At 38.2% G+C, this 22,489-nt stretch overlaps 1 protein-coding gene across 1 annotated transcript in view; it reads left to right on the top strand.

Annotated features, from left to right (window-relative positions):
• Window positions 1–22,489, top strand: part of RYR2 (ryanodine receptor 2) — a 578,200-nt gene that overhangs the window by 297,446 nt on the left and 258,265 nt on the right. Inside the window, exons 29-32 of the mRNA XM_068983081.1 lie at window positions 1,151–1,325; window positions 18,637–18,845; window positions 19,492–19,844; window positions 21,470–21,584. Of these exons, the coding sequence (XP_068839182.1) occupies window positions 1,151–1,325; window positions 18,637–18,845; window positions 19,492–19,844; window positions 21,470–21,584 (852 nt within the window). The remainder of the gene's footprint in view (window positions 1–1,150; window positions 1,326–18,636; window positions 18,846–19,491; window positions 19,845–21,469; window positions 21,585–22,489) is intronic.

Genomic DNA, 22,489 nt, shown 5'->3' with positions numbered 1-22,489 from the left:
TTATTCTTTTATCTTATTTTAATTTGCTAATTTTTTTTCAGTAAATTTATATTCCTTTGGAGGGAGCTTTTTTCCTAATTAAAGAAAAAAAATTAAAATAAATCAGCAATTGTGAAGATATTTGACATTTGGGTAGCCAGGTGTGTGTCTAGGAAAGCCTTTTTGTACTAGAAATCAGTATTGTGTCTTCTAGGGCAACTGACCCACTTTGTTCTGAAATGTTACATTTCTTGAGTCCTATTTTCTATATCAGATAGATAGAAAAATTTAACACCTTTTGGTACCTAATTTGGTTAAATATATTTTTAAAAAGTACAGTGTGTTATACTTTAGAAAAATCATTGTTTTGCATTGGTGAATATATTCTGTTATATATCAGTTTACAATGAAGATGATACATTAGGGAAAAATAAAAAGATTTGTCTGATAAAATACTATAATTTTGTATCTGCAAATCATTGTAATATACTTACAGATTCAAAGGTCACATTTATCAAGACTATGTTTCAAATGTATTTATGAGATTTCGCCTGTGTTATAGATAAGGCAGTGTTGACATATATGTACATGATTTTTGGCTTATTATTTCAGTAAATATCTAAAGAATATATTTAAGTTTGACTCAAACCCTTTCTATACTAAAATGCTTCTAGTTTTCTATTTTGCTAAAATGTGAGTGCCACTGGTTCCAAGAAATGGAATTTTATTTTGAAAGAGTTGAAAATTAGAATGTCATTTTCAGTGATCAGTTCCCAGCTGATTCTCTGTTCGTAATTCTCTGTATTTGGGGGAGTGGAGAAAAACAACTCATATCCTGGGAAGTGTTCATTGTAGTGAGAAAAATAAATTTCTAAAGACACAGTTTTTCTTTTAACAGAAAGGATATAGGGTTCGATTTTTTAAAATAATAGACTCAAATCATGAAGTAGCATTTCAGTTTTTCTCAACATTCAACGACATATGATGTTAATGTCAAGGATTCAGAATCCCTGGGTACCTCCACATCACTTAGCGAGTTGCTGTAGGCAGATGGGCTGACTGCATTTCTTCCCCCCGCTACGTTAACACAAGGGCTGCTGTGAATCGTGCCAGTTGCGGTGGGCGGGTGCCGGTCTGGCTTTTTCTGTGACAGTGACTCTTCTGTCTCCAGGCCCAGCGGTGGCACCAGGGCAATGAGCACTATGGGCGCTCCTGGCAAGCTGGCGATGTTGTGGGGTGTATGGTTGACATGACAGAACACACCATGATGTTCACACTGAATGGCGAAATCCTTCTTGATGATTCAGGTTCAGAACTGGCTTTCAAGGACTTTGATGTTGGTGACGGTAAGTGTACTGCGTCTTGTGTTGTGTTCACGTTGGGATACAGGGAAGCTCTTTGTTCTGATGCCTCTTTACCAACCATCTCAGTTTGAGGGTGAGCAAGCAAATGAGTTGCAGCTGTAAACCACAGTGGTGCCCATAAGGCTTATTGGATCCAAAAGCCTTGAAATGACTTAAGCAGAAACTCTCTCTGTACTTCGGAGCTAGGATTCTGCTAAGGCATAAATGGTTTTTATGAATGCGAGTAAGAAAATACAATGGCAGGCAAAGGATAGTTTTCCACACATATTAAATGTTCATTTAGAACTTCCTTGTTCAATCAGCTGCTTATAGCTTCTTTTCTTTCATTCATTTCAAAAAATATATCGAAAGCCTACTGCATATCAGGCCCTCTCTGGATTCTGAGATGACAGGAATGAAGCATTGTCTTACTGTTATGCAGACAATAGTTTAGCAGGGCAATTTTGCACCTGCACAATTTCTATTCCGTGGATAAGTTCTAAAATAAAGAAATGCAGAAAATTCCATGGAAGCACAGGGCAGGGTAAAGATACCTCTGCCTGTGGGGCTCTGAGATGACCTTGAAAAGGGTTGTAAGAGAAAGACAAAGCTGTTTGTAAAAGAAATGAGAGGGTAGGTGTTTTATAGAACAGTGCTTCCAATGGGTGGCCACTGTCATAAAATGAGGTTCTTTGAATTTATATTAATTTAAATGAAATAAAGTTAAAACTTGAGTTTCCTAATGGCACTTGCTTCATTTCAAATGCTCAACAGGAGCCTATGGTTAGTGGTGCCCAATTGAACAGGAGAGATACAGAACATTTAAATCATTGACAAGAATTCTATTGAATCATGTTAATCTAGAGCATATAAACAAAATAACCTAACACTTTTTTTTTTTTTTTCAAAATGACTGAATATATCCTATTGGGGCTTTTCAGGTGATACTGGTTGTAAAGAACTTACCTGCCAATGCAGGAGATGTTAGAGATACAGATTTGATCCGGAAGGTCCCCTGGAGGAGGGCATGGCAACCTACTCCAGTATTCTTGCCTGGAGAATCCCATGGACAGAGAAGCCTGGAGGGCTACAGTCCATGCAATCAAGAAGAGTTGGATATAACTGAGTAATTGTTACTTGACTATATTAATATATGTATATATAGTCTTGGATTTTAAGATGTACCTCAATCAATACTTTAAAAAGTCTAAACCTAAAAAAATAAATAAAAAATAAAATGAAATAAAAAGTCTATAAATTTCTCACCAACCCTAAAAAAACCTTAGCCAGTTCATTATTTGCATGAAGTTCTATAGTTATTCATTAACTGAGCTTTTGAGCAGGTGTGCTGAGTCATGTCAGACTCTTTGTGACCCCAAGGATTGCAGCCTACCAGGCTCCTCTGTCCATGGGATTTCCCAGGCAAGAATAATGGAGCTTATTGCCATTTCCTCCTCCAGGGAATGTTCTTGGCCCAGGAATTGAACAGGTAAGCCCATATTTTTCAAGCAGGCATGACCCAGGGATTTGAGTAGGTGTGACCATAGATTTCAAACATAGATTTGTGAAAATAGTAGGCATTTTGCCTTTTTATAACTTGTTTTGAATACCTGTATCTCTGGATAGTGGATGAAACTGATGTTGAAAGTTTGGCCTCGGTACTGGTGCCAAATTGAACCTCAGAGACAGAGTTTGGGATGAAGTAGAAAATAGCATTATTGCTTTGCAGGCAAAGGAGGGCACCGTGGGTTCCTGCCATCAGAAGGATTTGGTGAGGAGTTTAATAGTGATTGGTTCAAGGGTGGGGTTACTGAGATCAGGGTGTGTGTGCATAGGACTGCATTTCTTCAATCTGATCTCAGGTAATCTGATGAGTATTTCTGGTTCCTTAATTCTGGATTGCAGAATGCTGGCATCCTCCATTTGCGGGGGGTTTTGGTTCTCTGAAGAGTTTAAAGATATTTTTATGTGTATCTTTTGAGGTAGAACCTGGACCCTGTCCCAAGGCTGCACTATTGTTTCTTGGCTGTTCCTCTCTTGTTTCTATCCCTCCCTTTCCTAATTAGCGACTGTTCGAATCTGCCCTGTGGAACTTGGGGTAGTTCAAGGAGGCCACAGTCTATTTCCTACAAATAAGAAATAGGGGAGAAGGAAAGGATTCCGGCTCAGGAGCCCTACAGGGTGCTCCCATCCTTCCCTTTAACCCTCCATCACCTATCTCCCCTCCGCTGGTTTTGTTTCTGGGATATGAGTGTCAGCATATCACAGGGAAGGTGAGAGAGGGTGTGTTTTTCTGTGTAATGTCCATACTGCCCAGTACTGTAGTACTATATAGTACTATATAACCTGAGGTTTTATTTCTATAATTGTTGTTTTAAAATGCTTGCATATTATGCTTTTATTATTTTGAAGTTAAATTTTTAAAATGACTTTGTAAGTTTTGCATGTTTAATTTATACCACATAGATTCATAGAATGATGTTAGAATTATAAAGAGCTTTCTGATGAATTATCTTAAAATTCTGTGGTCCATTCATTGGATTATTATTGGATGTGTTAGAAAGTATCCTTTTGGTCTCCAAAGCAGGTGATAAGTTTTATTTAGCCATGACCGTTAACTATTAACTTTATAAGGGCTAGTCATAATTTTAAACTTTCTGGATGCTTGGGGCTGGTGCACTGAGACGACCCAGAGGGATGGTACGGGGAGGAGAGAGGGGGGTTCAGGATGGGGAACACATGTATACCTGTGGCGGATTCATGTTGATGTATGGCAAAACCAATACAATATTGTAAAGTAATTAACCTCCAATTAAAATAAATAAATTAAAAAAAATAAACTTTCTGCCATTAAAAGGACTACAAAGCTTATCCATGCCTGTGACTTTCAAATGCTTTTTTTGGAGGTGGAATTTTCCCTTTCTCTTCCAATTTACTTTACATAGCTGCTTCTTTTTTAAAAAATTGTTATTGGAGTAGAGTTGATTTACAGTGTTGTGTTAGTTCCTGGTGTACAGCAAAATGAATCATAGATTCACCCTTTTTTAAAATTCTTTTCCCATATGGGCCTTTACAAAGTGCACTCTACTCAATACATAGCTTCTTAAAAAACTACAATGGAATTTCTCTGGGTAAAAGTATAATATGAGGCCCTGAGTTGAGCTCTCTAACTTACCCATCACCATTGAGAGTGAGCCCTTGGGATGTCTACAGCTCAAAGGAGTATATTAAAAACACTTTTAATTTAGGTCCACCGGAATATGCTGTGGTTGCTAAAGTATTAAAAAGGTTCATAAGTGCTCTTTTTCAGATTGGTATTATACCTAGCTTGTCTTTGTGTCTGTCCCGTGCTTGATTTGATGTTTTTAAAGATCCCATAATTCCTTTTTGTTTCTGCAGAAATAGCTTAGGCTTATGTAAAGCAATCAAAAGGACTATGTAATAAAATGGACAGAAAGTTTTCTCTCTATAAAACATATACATATATGTACACACACACATGCGTATGTACACTCTGCACATCCCTATCTGATCAGCTCAGTAGACAACACGGCTAAATATATTTTGATGTCTCTGCCTTTTGTATAGTTTACATAACTGAAATGATGTCTTGACCAGTATAAACTGTTTCTAGATAACATCAAAAGGAAAATTACAAAAATCTTTGAAAGACTGATGGAGTTATCCAGTTCAATCCAGGTGGAGATATAGCAATCCAGTTAGTTTGAGGTGAGGATCTGGTTATTTCATAAAGATGCAATTGAGGCTTCTCTAAAAGGCTACAGATCTCTTTCCCGAAGAGGAAATGCACTGTCCCTCGGTGACCACAGACTTGACCTTAAAGCTTATATGTGATTTGAACAAAGAACAAATTGCTGAGATATACTGGCCTCTGGTAGAAGAACAAGATCTGTTAGTCTTTTAACTCCCCTCAAAGGACCAGGACTTACATGGTCAAGAGCAAGAGTGTTACAGAGCTGTAGTCCTGGAGTGGAGTTTTCAGACTTTAAAAGCTATTTCATCTATGTGGCAGATCCTCTTTTAGGATTCTTCCTTCTATTTGGATTAAAAAAACATCACTTCAGAGCATCTGTAGATAAAATGAAGAGATTAATTGAATCTTCATTTTTCAAAGAGTCCTCTGGCTTTAATGTCAACTAAGGAATAGCGCTGGCAAGTGCAATTGCTGTCCCTGGTAAGGTTTTCTGTGAGTTCTTCCTGGTCTCTTCTCACTGTTAGACTGACAAACATTCAGGATCAAGATTGGGAAGAGACCAGGAAAAGAGGTAGCAATACCCTCTATTGCAGACAGAATTCTAAGAGGACCTCTTAGAGTCCTGCTCCCTGGTAGACATGCCTTGTATAATCCTCTCTTCTTGAGTGTGGGCAAAATCTGAATGTGATGAGGTATAGCTTTGTGATTAGGTTAGTAATCAGTTGACTTTAAGCTAACCACGCAGAGATTAACCATATGAGCTCGACCTAATCAAGTCAGCCCTTAAAAGAGATTGGGTGCTTCTTGAAGTTGGAGAGATTCAAAGTATGAGATAAAATCTCCCAGACTTGAAGGAACAAACTGCTCTGATATGAGAGGGCCACATGGTAAAAATCTGAGAACAGCCCATGATTGCCAACTCACAAGAAAAAGGAGATCTTGATCATCCAACTACAGAGAATTGAATTACTTTAACAACCAAGGAGCTTGGAAGAGGACTCTGAGCTTCATATGAGAACACAGTCCAGTCAGTATCTTGATTACCTTCTTATGTCACTGACCAGAGAACCCCAATTATGCCATACCTAGACTTGCTGACCTATAGAACTGTGCTATGCTTAATCACTCAGTCGTGTCCAGCTCTTTGCGACCCTATGGGCTGTAGCCCACCAGGCTCCTCTGTCCATAGGGATTCTCCAGGCAAGAATACTGGAGTGGGTTGCCATGCCCTCCTCCAGGGGATCTTCCCAACCCAGGGATCATGCCAGGTCTCCTGCATTGCAGGCAGACTCCTTACCATCTGAGCCACCAGAAAGACCTATAGAACTAGGAAATGATAAATGGACATTATTTTAAACTGCTGTTGCTTGTGATTTGTTTCACAGCAATGGAAAACAAATTAATTGACCAATACAGTTTTAGTTTCAGCTGAACTTATCAAAAGGCATCCTTGGTGCCTGTCTGTTCAGAATAGAACAGGAATTTATGCTTGCTCACTGCTCCACCTCAAGCATGTCTCTTCATCAGGAATCTTTAGATATATTCCCCCTATCCATATGCAGTTAACTAGTCAGGAGTTATTTTTATCACAAATTGTCTTTCTCATAACATAGAAGACGTTCTAACTTTTAGTCACGGAGGCCTGGTAGCCAATCAAACTAAGATGCATGCTGTATAGCAGGGACCTGAAAGGAGTTCTGCTGACTCATCCAGAGTCTGTTTCATCTTACCAAAGCCAGAGTTTATTCCATATCAAATTTGGGACTAAAGTTTTTTTGTTTGTTTGTTGTTTAAGTGATAATTCTTATATGGAGCGTTTCTTAATACACTTCCTCAAGAGACCAGTGGAAGTAATTCTTACCATAACGGACAAGAACAGGGCTAGTGGACAATAAATATATTTTTATATATCTTAACAGCATTGTTCTTTTGATGCTTTTCTAGCCAATATATATATGTCTGAGCTGACATTCTCTATAGCAAAAAGAAGAAGTTATGAAGATGGAAAAAAATCCCAAGCCAAGTATGGCACAGATATAAAGACAGGTAGATGTAAGAAAAATTTAAATTAGAATATTTATAAACTCTTTTAGTACTTTAGTATATTCTTGTGCTAAAAAGTGTCTATTCCTGAACTGATTTTCAAACTTTTAATATGACAAGGAAAAGAAATTGGCAATGTTAAGAACTGGAATAAGAGGAACAGCAATCTGTATTTGCAGATAAGGTAATCATTTGCAGGGAAAACCCTAAAGCAGGGGTCCCCAACACCCAGGCCATGACTGGTACCTGCCCACCACCTGGTAGGAACCAGACCACACAGCAGGAAGTGAGTGGCGGGGCGACCAAGCAAAGCTGCATCTGTCATTCCCCGTGGTTCTCATCACTGCCTGAACCACCCTCTCCCTTTTCCACAATTTTTTGTGGAAAAATTGTTGTCCACAAAACTCGTCCCTGGTGGCAAAAAGGTTGGGGACCGCTGCCCTAAAAAGAAGCTACAGATATTACTAGGAATAATTGGAAGATTTAGCAAGCTATCATTTCTATACTAACAGAAAACCTGTGAAACTAAATAGAAAACTCCATTTACAGCAATATTAGGAGTTTTCAGGAGCCACTAGTCATCACTCTAATAAGGTCTACAGTACTTTAAAGAGAAGATCATTAAACTTTATTGAGAGATAAAATTTATTGTGAGATTGATCATATATAATCAGCTGATCTTTGATAAGGATACCAAAAACACAGAGTCAGAAAAGATTTATCTTTTCTATAACCGGTGTTGGGATAATAGGATATTCATATGCAAAGAATGAAATTGGACCCTTATGTAATTCTGAACCATACGGAAAATGTTTCTGTGGTTGTGCACAACATGATTTTGAGCTATACACAGAAATCAACTCAAAATGGATTAAAGACTTCACCATAAGACTTGAAACTTTTAACACTCTTAAGAGGAAAACATAAAGGAGAAGCTTTTTGATAGTGACTTTGGCAATGATTTTTTTCAACAGGAACAGTCAACAAAAGGAAAAATAAAGAATGGAATCAAACTAAAAACTTGTTGTACAACAAAGGAAACTATTAACACAATGAAAAAGCAGCCTTTGGAATGGGAGAAAATATTTTCAAGTCATATATATGATAAAGGGTAATCCAAAATAAAGAATTCCTGCAGCTCATTAGAAAAACCCCGAACCAACAAAAACCAAATAACCCATTTTAAGAATAAGCAAAGAAACTGAATAAATAGGAAGAGGTACTCTATGTTACTAATCACCAGGGAAGTGCAAATCAAATCACAATGAGATATCACCTTACACCTGCAAAAATATGTTTAAAAAAACCCCTAAAGATAACAAATGTTGGTGAGAGTATGGGAAAAAGGAGTCCCTGGTACACTATTCGTGGGAATGAAAATTGGTGCAGCTGCTCTGGAAAAGAGTATGGAGGTCCCTCAAAAAATTTAAAATGTAATACCATGCGATCTAGCAATCCCACTTTGGGATATAGACCTGAAGGAATAGAAATTAGGATCTCAAAGAGATCCCTGTACTCCCATGTTCACTGCAGGATTATTCACAATAGCCACATTATGCAAACAGCCTAAATGCCTGTGGATAGATGAATGAGTAAAGAAAAATGCCTGTGGTATTTTGCTATGGCAATTCTAGGAAACGAATACATGACCCCCCTCTATACTTTCGTCCCTAGTATCATTCTTAATTTACACTCAATGTGCAAGAGCTTCATGTTACCAGTAGTTTGAAGAGCTAATCATATCCTTAATTTAAAGCAAGGAAGAGAATTATTTAACATCTTGCCAGATGGTGAAAGAATAGTTATCTTGTTTAGAGATTACCTGCATTTTACAAAGTCGGCTATGAGTACATATCTGTGTAAGTATCTCATTACACTGGAGCTTTTTCAAGTTTGTCAGCTCTTCTGTTACTCAGCTCTGGGCCCTCAGGTTTTATACCTGTAATGATTATAATCAAATCCATAAAGGCTGCTTTTGATTCTGTATCTAACTCTTGAAAGGACAGTGAGCAAAACTCAATTCCTGGTGCTGAGACTGCATGGAATTCCTTTCCTCGGGAGAAAACAGAAAGAATATTTTTAATAATTAAACTAGCTGCATAGCTTTAGGCAGAAAGGACCACTAAAGGAAAAGGGAGGAATAGCTTTCCATTATTGATTTTATTATGCTGCCTTAAAAAAAGAAAGAAAAAGAGTATAGAAAGTTAGCTATCTTACAATATTATTTTACCCTCATTTGAAGTACAAACTGTTTGGTGGATATGTGTGACTCATCCAGTGTAGCTATCAACATGGTGTGAATTAAAGTTGAGTCTGTACTTTCCCAAATACCTACTGACTTTCTGGCTCCATCATAACATCTGTCCTTTCTGTAGCTAGTACCACCCTGTACAACCTGTTCTTGATGCGGAACTGGGACCTAGGTTCGCAACAGACCCGGGAAAGTAACATTTTTGGGAATCTCCCCACTTAAAAATAGGGCTTCCCTTGTAGCTCACCACTAAAGAATCCACCTGCAGTGCAAGAGACCCTGGTTTGATTCCTGGGTTGCAAAGATCCCCTAGAGAAAGGAAGGGCTACCCACTCCAGTATTCTTGGGCTTCCCTGGTGGCTCAGCTGGTAAAGAATCTGCCTGCAGTGTGGGAGACCTGGGTTCAACCCCTGGGTTGGGAAGATCCCCTGGAGAAGGGAATGGCTACCCACTCTAGTATTCTGGCCTGGAGAATTCCATGGACTGTATATCCATGGGGCCACAAAGAGTGGGACACGACTGAGCAACTTTCACTTCTTTTTTCACTTTCCACTTAAAAATAAGTGCTTGTTGAAAGAAGGAAGAAGTTAGGACTATGAATCACTGCAGTTGGGCAATCCAAACAGATAAGATAATGGAATGGGATACTAGATATTTTGAGTGTAGATAAGGACATTTAGTTATAAAGTGGTAGACAAACTCTAAAGAATATGAAGATGTTGGAAACCAGAATAAACAGTCTCGGAAAGGGACACTATCCTTGAACTCCCTGGATTTTTCCAGGAATAACTCTTAAAATATGTTGTACATCCATGGAATACTTTTAAGAACTGAGGAGATTCTGGGACTTCCCTGGTGGTCTAGTGGTTAAGACTCTGTGCTTCCAACACAGGGCATATGAGTTCAATCCCTGGTCAGGGAAGATCCCATATGCCTTGTGGCCAAAAAATAAAATTTTTTAAATGTAAGATTTTTAATCTTTACAGTTACTTTTCAGATTATTATTTAATATGTATTTTGAGCCTGTGTGTATGTAATCTAAACATCATGTCATTTGGGGAAATTCATTGTGAAATGATTGATTAATTCAGTGAAAATCAAACTGTTAAACCTAAGCTGACCAGTTAATTGACACTTAAATTTTATATATTGATAAACAGAGGAAATCTCTACCTTACAGAGCATTTTGAGAATGAATAAAGTTGGTGGTATAAAATAGCTTGTATACATACTAACCTCTGTGAAAATTGGCAGTTTTGCATATTGTGAATATAACTTTAGGTACTAGAAGGAATTATATAGAAGTACAACACCAGAAGCTTATTATATGTAAATACAGTAGAACCAAACAGCAAGATTTAGGGTTTAAATTATACAGAAAAGGTCAAGGAGTCAGGATAAATGATGTCAGACCTTGTGTATATTAAACATTCTTTTTTTCTGGATTTGAACTGATGGAGAGAATGGGAGGGTTTTATTTATTTTTTTAAGTTCATTCCATTTTTTCTATAAGATGGTATCAAAAAACCCTGAACTTTTTTGTATATAATTTTACTATTTATTTATTTTTGGCTCTGCTGGGTCTTTGTTTCTGTGCAGCTTTCTCCAGTTGCAGCAAGCAGGGGCTACTCTCTAGTTGCAGTGTGTGGGCTTCTCATTGCGGTGGCTTCTTCTGCAGCAGAGCAGAGGCTAGGGTGCACGGGCTTCAGTAGTTAGGGCATGAGGGCTCCGTTGTTGTGACTCCCAGACTCTAGAGCGCAGGCTCATTAGTTGCAGCACACAGACTAAGTATTTCTGCGCCATGTGGGATCTCCCCAGATCAGGGATCAAACCGGTGTCTCCTGCATTGGCAGGTGGGTTTGTTACCACTGAGCCACCAGGGAAGCCCTGTGATGGCTTTCAAGGTCAAAAATAAAAATCCTGCTGAATCAAGAGCCAGGAAGAAGGTATGGGAATGCCCCTGTTGTGCCAGCATTGGTGTTACAATGTCCTGCACTAAAGATGCATTTGCTGGCATTGAAACATGTATACTGTTGTGTAAGAAACGAATCGCCAGTCTATGTTCAATGCAGGATACAGAATGCTCGGGGCTGGTGCATGGGGATGATCCAGAGAGATGATATGGGGTGGGAGGTGGGAGGGGAGTTCATGTTTGGGAACTCATGTACACCCGTGGCGGATTCATTTCAATGTATGGCAAAACCAATATAGTATTGTAAAATAAAGTAAAAATAAAAATTAAAAAAAAATAAAAATAAAGATTCATTTGCATCACAGGAAATTCCCTAAGACCTCACGTAGCATGATTTCTTAATTCATTTTCAAAGCCAAAATGGAATAGAAGCAACAAATATCATGTCTGAAGTCCTGGCTTCTGGATCCAGTTCTGAAAAATAATACTTGCTATATGGTCTCGGCCGTATAGCCCTCTGTTTTCGTTTCCTTAAAAAAAAAAGAAACGCTAATTGGAAATGGTCTTTTCATACCTCTTTCAAAGTTCTAAAGATCTCAGAAATCTAAGACAAATAATTTTTGTTTTACATTCCCTATCAGCATTCTTGATTCAAATTTTAGCATTCCATTTAACTAACTATAGGACCTTAGACAGAATAATTTAACATCTTAGTTGTTTCCTCACCTTGAAAAATGGGGTTAATATTTAATAATAGATGGAAAGGTGCCTTATATAATCGGGCACATAGTAGACCATTAGTCAATGTTGCCCTTCCTTCTGATCAAATAATTCAGATTTAGACATTAGTATAATATTAGCCATTTTTATCTGCTTTTGTCTGTTTAGTTTAGGTTATAAATGTGGATTTCTACCTGAATTTCAGAAATTCCAAAATCCGAAATTGTGTATTCTTAGGAAAAGCTGGTAGGCTTGAGCTACTTTATATTCTTTTTTATTCTGGCTCCCACCACAGATTTTACACCCACAGCCCACCCCCACACCCTTGTGACTGCCAATTTCTTTGCTGGACTTGCACGCTCCCAACATACCCCTCTGCTCAGGAGTGAGGTGGCTCTTCGAGGGAGAAAGTTAAAATTTGCTGAAGCCATCTGTCTTTCGTTGGAGGAAGCAATTTAGCCATAAGTTGTAGCTACTGTTTTAACAGATTTACCAATAGTTAGGGCGAATCTGGCGCAGGCCAAAGTAACCAACTGGACTGGTGTGTACTAATTTAAGACCCACTGCCAGGAAGAAAACTTCCTTTAGATACATCCGACTTTGTTATTTGCAGGATGTCAGTTAAGGGAGCTGGAATAGAAGAGGGAGGGCACAGAGGAGAGGAAGGTAGGACTGATATTTCACCTGTTCTGAGGGAGGTGTGTGTGTGAATTTGTGGAAATCAGTTTCATTGGGTTGGAATATTTTTGAGTTCAGCTCACCTCAATTATTAAAGAAATGAACTTCAACCATCATGTTTTACTGTGGACAATTATTAAGAGTGAGGTCATTTATCAACTTCTGTAATTTATGGTAAAACATTAGTCTTGATAACTTTTATGACTTCCTGGCGTTATGTATATTGATAACTCTTTATTTAAGGCAGGGGCTCCTTTTTGTCCTGTTCACAACTATATCTCCAGTGCACAGAACAGTGGTTGGCATGTGGTCAGTATACATTACATATCTGCCAAATGGAGGGACTGGATACAGTGTTTGAATGTTGAAAACTCAGAGCAGGAGTTGGCAGACTGAGGCCTGAGGGCCACGTCCACCTGCCTCTAGTTTTTGTGAGTAAAGTTTTATTTAAACACACCCATGCCCCTTTGTTCACAGGCTATTTGCAGTTGCATTGCGACTCAGGCTTGAGTAATTTTGGCAGAGACTGTATGATCTGTGAAACCTAAAATCTCTACTCTTTGGGAATTTATAGGCCTGACTTAAAGTGTGGACTCAGATCTGGCACACCTGGGGTTCTTTTCTGACCACTTAGCTGTGATTTAAACTGAGATTGGAATTCAGTCACTGGGAAAGATAATAATGATTCTTGTCTCAATGAATGATTGTTAATGGTCACTGAGATGAAGCGTTAGATAAACACTCGGAATTAGCTGCTGTTAGGGAGCCCTGTGTGGTAAGCATTTGTTTGCAGGACACTGGCCAAATGGAAGTGACCAAGGCCTGGCAATTGAAAAGTACCTGGAGTTTTTCTCCACTCTCTGTTTGCTCTGATACGATCGTCATCTAGTCCTTCCTGCTGTAAGATGCTCATTTTAAAAACGTAGTTTTTAGAAATAGCCACAACAGGAATGCTGTGCTGTGTAGTGGCTAAGTCGTGTCTGACTCTTTGCGACCCCATGGACTGTAGCCGCCAGGCTTCTTCGTCTGTGGGATTTCCCGGGCATGAATACTGGGGTGATTGTCATTTCCTTCTCCAGGGGATCTTCATAGTTGCTACTGAAACTGCATCTTCAGAGGTCAGAATACAATTTAATTTTTATTAGGTTCTACTTCATTTAAATTAAAAAGAGAAAGAAGTAGAATAATTTCTACTTGTGGATGTACTTTCACAAATATATTCCCCTAAAGGAGACCAAAATACTAAAGCAAAAAGAGAAAAAAACAAAAAAAAAAAACCTACTGCTATAAGCTGATGAAAAATTATTTTCATTTATCTTTCATAAGATTAATACATTTTTCAACATTTGTAAAACATAAAGGATTATAATAAAAATGGTTAAAAATTATGTTTCTACTACCCAGAGAAAAATTTGATTTTTAATGTGTTTTCTCCAATTTAAAAGTTGGAGGTGTAAAAATGATTTTCTTTTGCCACCTTAATTTGATAAATATTGTCCTAAGGCATAAAACATTTTAAGCATAACTTTTGATATTTTTACTAATTTTGTATTTTAAGAAATGTCAGCCTTTTCGAGAAGTGCAAAAACAGTGAGTGAACACCTGTATGTGCTTCACCCGAAATAACCCATTTTGCCAGGTTAGTTTTATTTCCCCCTACACTTTTATTTTTGTGAGTCCTAAACATGATTTTTAGTGACTGTACCTATTTAATCTTGTGTGTGTGTCATAATTAGCCATTCTCTTATTATGGCTATTTAGTTTCTTTTACTTTTTTTTTTTTCCATTTAAAATTAGTTTAATGAACATACATGTCAAGTACTATACATACAGGATCTTGTTTTTGAAACCATAACCGTATTGCATAGATATTACAGAAGCAAAGATTAGAGCTTGAAGAATTTAAGTGACTTGCCAAGAAGCAGTCGAGCTGCAACTTGAATCCAGGTCTGTTGGATTCCAAACTCTGCTTTTAGTCATTTCCTAGTACTGCCTGTCTGCCCTCTGCTAGATGGTAGGTCTTCTGCAAAACCTTCCTGACTCCACCTCTCTACTCTTCCTGTCTCTTGCCACTCCCTCTTTTTCAGTGGGTCAGCAGGCTATCTTGGCTTCACTTCTTCACTTGTCTCCCCATCATATTAGACTTTGAGAACCTTTTAGCTGGGTCTGTGTTAGTCACTTAACGTTTCTGGTTTCTGGCACACAGTAGCTGCTCAAAAAACTTGGATAAAGAAATGAATAGTTGAAAGTGTTTTTTTTAAAAAAGTTACTGGAGTATAGTTGATTTACACATTGTGATAGTTTCAGGTATACAACAAAATGATTCAGTTATACATATATTCACTCTTTTTCAGATTCTTCTCCCATATAGGTTATTACAGAATATTGGGTACAGTTAGTAATGCATATTACTAAATCACTCTTGATCACTCTTGTACTAGTATAATTTTGTTAGCAGGATTTCTGGTACTGAGCTCAGTGCAAACTCACTAGCATTGAGAATTTGAACTTCAATAACTTGAAGAACATGTATTTGAACCACCTTATATCCCCATCATTCTGCCACATTTCTGTATCCCATTTTCTTAAATGAATATTTTTACATACACTATCACTTCTTTTCATAATAAAATATGTATTCATTTAAAAATTGTGTAATTGAAAGACATAAAGAGAAAAAAGTATTAAAACTTCCAAAATTCTGAAACTTTTTTGATTAAAAAAACCTTATTGTGTTTTTGCATCTTTAAAAGTAAGCCATGTGTTACCTCTTTCTTTATTGAAGTAATATTTACTATGACTATTTCCTAAATATTGATGAACCTTTGTAAAACAGATTTTCAAAAGTTAAGTAGTATACCATCTTAAGGAAAAGAATAAAACATACTTATTGTCCAAACTATTCTAGGATTCTAAATATAGTGAACAGTCTAGGACATAAATCTTTGGACACAGCAGTAAGTACTTGATTTTTTAGATGAAAACATCAGGCATACAAATGTTTACATACATATCAGACATACAGAAAAGTTCAGATATTAATAAATACCCAATATCTATACAGATATTTTTAGGTATTCAATAACTTCACTTTTAGGGCAGTAACTCCATCTACACATAAAGTGATTAGAAAGAAAGAAATGTTAAGCATCAGAGGAGATATTTCTATCTTGATATCCCCTAGTTAGGTTTGCCAGTTTGTGCCCATGTAGTTTAACCTCTCTCAGATCTATTGTATTTATTCAATTCTTTTTTTTTTTTTTTTGACTCCTCTGGGGACACTTATTTCCTTGACTACATCATCAAGAACTGGCACAGCTACAGACACAGCTGTGTCTTTTTTAGTTTTAACTAGAAACTCATCATTCACACTTCCTTGAACCCAGCTGGATGTGTTCATGCTTCCTGGTTGGTAGCACTGTGATACAACCATTTATTTAAGTACATACTGATGATACACACTGGGTGAAATCCTTATGAATTATCAGATGTTATTTCTATCATCTTGTGCTGTTTGGAGAGTTATACATTGCTTTTGTGCTTGCTCAGTCATGTCCAACTCTTTGTGACCCTTTGGACTGTAGCCTGCCAGGCTCCTCTGTCCATGGGATTCTCCAGACAAGAATACTGGAGTGGGTTGCCATTTCCTCCTCCAGGGGATCTTTCTGACCCAGGGATCAAACTTGCATCTCCTGCATTGGCAGGAAGATTCTTTACTACTAAGCAACCTGGGAAGCCCAATACAATGCTTTCACTGCCACTAATTTCAACAAGGAAAGGAGTGGACATCTTAATGGTAGGAATTTGGTATTTTGTTCATAGGATCCTCTGCTGCTTTGATCTACAAGTTAGAGTGTCTCATTTATAGTCTACATCTCAATACTGACCTTGTTTATTGTGCTGGCTATTTGAAATTTCATGTAAAGTATAGCAGAAAGAAATTCAGTTCAGTTTAGTCTCTGAGTCGTGTCTAAATCTTTGCGACCCCATGGACTGCAGTACGCCAGGCCTCCCTGTGCATCACCAACTCTCCAAACCTATGTCCATTGAGTCGGTGATGCCATCCAACCATCTCATTCTCTGTCGTCCCCTTCTTCTCCTGCCCTCAATCTTCCCCAGCATTAGGGTCTTTTCCAATGAGTCAGGTCTTCACATCAGGTGGCCAAAGTATTGGAGTTTCAGCTTCAACATCAGTCCTTCCAATGAATACCCAGGACTGATCTCCTTTAGGATGGACTGTTTGAATCTCCTTGCTCTCCAAGGGACTCTCAAGAGTCTTCTCCAACACCACAGTTCAAAAGCATCAATTCTTCAGTGCTTAGCTTTCTTTATGTCCAACTCTCACATCCATACATGACTACTGGAAAAACTATGGCCTTGTTTACATACATATAGCCTTGACTAGATGGACCTTTGTTGGCAAAGTAATGTCTCTGCTTTTTAATATGCTGTCTAGGTTGGTCATAACTTTCCTTCCAAGGAGTAAAAAATCTTTCAATTTCATGGCTGCAGTCACCATCTGCAGTGATTTTGGAGCCCCCCAAAATAAAGTCAGCCACTGTTTCCCCATCTATTTGCCACGAACTGATGGGACCGGATGCCATGATCTTCGTTTTCTGGATGTTGATCTTTAAGCCAACTTCTTCACTCTCCTCTTTCACTTTCATGAAGGGGCTCTTTAGTTCTTCGCTTTCTGACATAAGGGTGGTGTCATCTGCATATATGAGGTTTTTAAAAGTACATAAATGCTGCATCTGCTGAAATACATCATCTCATCCCCTTACCAGGCAGTTAATTCTAAAGAATTTTAAAAATTAACATAATTAATGTGGTTTCCTTTCTTTCTTTAATAGTCAAAAGATTAACCCTGCCACACATTAAAATGTTTGTTTCTTCATTTCTCATTGCTGTTGCTTTTGATTTAGTTTCTTGTTAACTTTTAACTTACTTTTTGATTTCATATCTTATTTATGTTAATTGTGCATTACCCTTCTTAAGCTATACTGACAGTGATATTGAAGGGAAAGGGACAGATGAACAAGTTTCAGCAGGATTTTAGCAACTGCTTCAAAATTTTTATTTATATGTATATTTTCAATGCTTAGATCTAGGAAACTCTAGGAAGGAAAACAGACAAAATTCTCTTCAAAGATCAAAAGCAGCTATCGGTGAATGAAAACCTTTAAAAATGCTGTCTCCAACCTTTTTTTTTCCTTTGCATTACATGCAAAGAAATCTATTAGTTGTGTTTTGTGTTTACACATTTCAGACTCTGTAGCAGCACAATTTGGCTCTTCTTTCTCACATTCCCTGTGCAAAAGAGTCACCTGCACCTCGGAACTAGGAGACTGTGGGGTGGGGTCTTTGCTCACTACGATCCCTGGAGGACTTGGGGGATGCTTAGCCGGTATCTCATTTTACAGAAGTTTAAAGTGAAAGAAGGCACTTACCTAGATCCCACATTTACTGAATTACAATGCCAAGGGCAGATACTGGTCTTCTGATCATCACATTTAAGACCCTATGTGCGAGACAGCAAAAGAGACACAGATGTAAAGAACAGACTTTTGGACTCTGTGGGAGAAGGTGAGGATGGGATGATTTGAGAGAATAGCATTGAAACATATATTTTATCATATGTGAAATAGATCGCCAGTCCAGGTTTGATGCATGAGACAGGGTGCTCAGGACTGGTTCACCGGGATGACCCTGAGGGAGGGGATGGGGAGGGAGGTGGGAGGAGAGTCAGGATAGGTAACACATGTACACCCGTGGCTGATTCATGTGAAATGTATGGCAAAAACCACCACAATATTATAAAGTAATTAACCTCCAATTGAAAGAAAAAAAACGACTTAGTGTCCGTGGTTTCTTTACTCCACTGTTGTTTTTGCCTTGGGGTAAGAGTTCTGGAGCGATACTTTTGGTAATTCCATACTGAAAGGATTTTATATGAATGATCCTAAAATTTTTGATATGTATTTTTTCTTCCTAGGATTCATACCTGTGTGTAGCCTGGGAGTGGCTCAAGTGGGCAGGCTGAACTTTGGAAAGGATGTCAGCACCTTGAAATATTTCACCATCTGTGGCTTACAAGAGGGCTATGAGCCATTTGCCGTTAACACAAATAGGGATATTACCATGTGGCTGAGCAAGAGGCTTCCTCAATTTCTTCAAGTTCCATCAAACCATGAACATATTGAGGTTTGCTTTTTCTTTAAAACTTGGACCATTGGCCAAAACCAGGAGGGGAAGTTCCTACTTAGACAATTACTGTCACTTCCTTAAAATGATGGTTCTAATGTGTTCCATTATAGGGGAATCTAAGGATAGAATTACCCTCTGGTTTTAGGTACTGTGTGAGAGGCTGATTAGACTGATTAACTATGGTTGAGCCTGGAACAACTTTGTGGTTAATTTGCATATAATTTATAGTTGTCCCTCTGCTTCTACGAATTCAACCAACCATGGATTATGTAATACCCATGGTAGTGTTTCCCCTTGAAAATATCCACATCTTAGTAGATCCAAGCAGTTCAAACCTTCATTGTTCAGGGTCAACTGTATGTAATTCTTTTTTTAATATATATATATATATATTGGCAGTGGCAAGCTCAATCTGAGTATATACTGTTGTAACGTGAATTTCCCAGATTGTCTTCTGAGTTAGAAGCAGAACTGTGAGCATATCCTTACACAGCCATCCCTATGTTTAATGATCTCATTTATAAAATTAAGCCACAAGTGGGCCATGTCTGGGGTTTTAAAAGTGTGATGCACCTTTAAAGAGGTTTTGGAATCAGAAGTCAACAGTGCTGAGCATTTGAATGATTGCTTCTTCATTTGCTAGGTGACCAGAATAGATGGCACCATAGACAGTTCCCCATGTTTAAAAGTCACTCAGAAGTCCTTTGGCTCTCAGAACAGCAGCACGGATATCATGTTTTATCGTCTGAGCATGCCCATCGAGTGTGCAGAGGTCTTCTCCAAGACTGCAGCTGGAGGGATCCCTGGCACCGGCCTCTTTGGGCCCAAGAATGATCTGGAGGATTATGATGTGGATTCAGACTTTGAGGTTCTCATGAAGACAGCTCACGGCCATCTGGTGCCAGATCGAGGAGACAAAGACAAAGAAGCTACAAAACCAGAGTTTAATAACCACAAAGATTATGCTCAGGAAAAACCCTCTCGTCTGAAACAGAGGTCATTGATATATGCAAAATGATTTTTAAAGTTTTTGTAATTTTAATTTTTTAAATGATTTAAAATATGTAGTTATTATGTGGGGTCACAGGAGAGGGCGGTAGAGGGTAAGGGATATCCAAAATCAATTTGTTCTAACTCTTCTTCCTTCTTTATGGACCAAGGATTCCACAGAAGAATAAAGCAGCCTGTTTGCCCTCTGATTTGTTAGCACTAACAATCTATCTCAAGAGTTACTTTTCCTATGATTTTTTTTTATTGTGGCAAAACTAAAATTTGCCATTGTAACCATTTTTAAGTGTATAGTTCAGTAGTGCTAAGTGTATTCGCATTGTTGTGAAACAGGTCTCTGGAGCATTTTTAGTTTGCAAAACTGAAACTCTACACCCATGTAACAGCGTTCCCTTTCCAACCTATACCAACCCCTGCTCATCTCCACTTTTTGTTTCTATGAATTTGGCTGCTTTAGATGCCTCATGTAAATGAAGTCTTACAGTATCTGACTGACTTATGTAGCATATTGTCCTCAAGGGTCATATGTGTTGCAGCATTTGTCGGAATTCACTTCCTTTTTAAGGCTGAATGATATTCCAGCGTGTGTATATGCACCACATTTTGTTTATGCATTCATCCACTGATGGCCATTTAGAGTGATTCCATCTCTTGGCTCTTGTGATTTTTGCTGTTATGAACATGGATTTGCAAATAGCTTTTCATGACCCTACTTTCAGTTCCTTTGGATATGTACTCAAAAGTGGGATGCCTAGTGGTTCTGTATTTAAATTCTTGAGGAAAAATAATTATTGTACTCCATAGTAGTCGTACCATTATACAATTCCATCACCACTGCACAAGGGTCTCAGTTTCTCCATATCCTTGTCAACCATTGGTACTTTCTGGTTTTTTTGCTAGTAGCCATCCTAAACGGTGTGCAGTGATATCTCATTGTGGATTTCATTTCCATGTCCCTGATGATTAGTGATGTGGAACACCTTTTTATATGCTTATTGGTCATTTGTATATCACGTTTAGAGAAATGTCTATTCAACTTCTCAGTCATTTTTTCTTTTTCTTTGATTGGGTGATTTGCTTTTTTGTTACTGATTTGTAGGAGTTCTTTATATATTCTAGATACTAATCTATCTTCAGATTTATGATTTGTAAGTACTTTCTCCCAAGAGTTAATTTTTAAGATGTTTCCACTTACAGCATTGGTTGAAGTATTGTATCTTTATATTCTAAATAGCATTTTTAGTATTTTATTTTAAATAGTATTTTTTAATGGAGAAGAAGGCAAATGGTTTTAGCATCCTTTCTTAACAATAAATGCAAATTTCTCTACCTCAGCACTATTGCCAGTGCTCTGGATCATATAATTTTTTTTGGTAAGAGTCTGCCTTGTGCATTGATGGGCGGTTAGCAGTATCCTGGCCTCCACCACTAGATGCCAGTGGCATACTCCACCAGTTGTTATAACCCCAAATATCTCCAGATATTGTCTGATGCCCTCTTGGTGGTTAATCACACTGTTTGACAACCAGTCTACTAAGTTAATTATGTGTTTATGTTTGAGATAGGCAGCACATTTTAAAGTTGCTTATTCCTAATCCTCTAATATATTTCAGGTTTTTGCTTCGAAGAACAAAGCCAGATTATAGCACCAGCCATTCTGCAAGACTCACTGAAGATGTCCTTGCAGATGAGAGGGATGACTATGATTACTTGATGCAAACGTCCACGGTATGAGGTTCCCACTTTCGTCATTTGTTTCTGTTTCCAGTGATCATGCTTTGCATTTCAAACGGTTAACTTTGATTCAGATCAAACTCTGGTCTCCTGCATCGTAGGCTGATTCTTTACCATCTGAGCCACCAGGGTAGCCCACTATTTTGCAAGTGTATTTTTAGAATAATTATTCACTTATATTTTAGGGACCAAAAAGCTGAAAGACATGTATTTTCTGGGGTGATTGTTGTTGTTTAGTCACTAAGTTCTGTCCGACTCTTTGTGACCCCATGGACTGCAGCACACCAGGTTTCCCCGTCCTTCACTATCTCCCTGAGTTTGCTCAGACTCATCTCCATTGTGTTGGGGATACTTTCTAACCATCTCATCCACCCTCTTCTCCTTTTACCTTCAATCTCTCCCAGCATCATGGTCTTATCCACTGAGGTGGCTCTTCACATCAGGTGGCCAAAGTATTAGAGCTTCAGCTTCACCACCAGTCCTTCCAATGAATATTCAGAGCTGATTTCCTTTAGGATTGACTGGTTTGATCTCCTTGCAGTCCAAGGGACTCTCAGAGTCTTCTCCCACATCGCAATCGAAGGCATCAGCTCTCTGATGCTCCGCCAAAGTTCAGTCATAATTGAACTTATGGCCCGGCTCTCACATCTGTACATGACTACTGGAAAAACCATAACCTTGACTATATGGAACTCTTTTAGCCAAGTGATGTCTCTGCTTTTTAATATGCTGTCTAAGTTGGTCAAAGCTTTCCTTCCAAGGAGCAAGCATCTTTTAATTTCATGGCTGCAGTCCCCGTATGCAGTGATTTTGGAGCCCAAGAAAATGCAATCTTCCACCGTTTCCACCTTTTCCCTTTCTATTTGCCTGAATGATGGGACTAGATGCCCTGTATTATG

This window comes from Capricornis sumatraensis, chromosome 10 (genome assembly GCF_032405125.1).
Source record: "Capricornis sumatraensis isolate serow.1 chromosome 10, serow.2, whole genome shotgun sequence".
NCBI classification, from domain to species: domain Eukaryota; kingdom Metazoa; phylum Chordata; class Mammalia; order Artiodactyla; family Bovidae; genus Capricornis; species Capricornis sumatraensis.
This window is presented reverse-complemented; position numbering and strand designations above follow the sequence as displayed.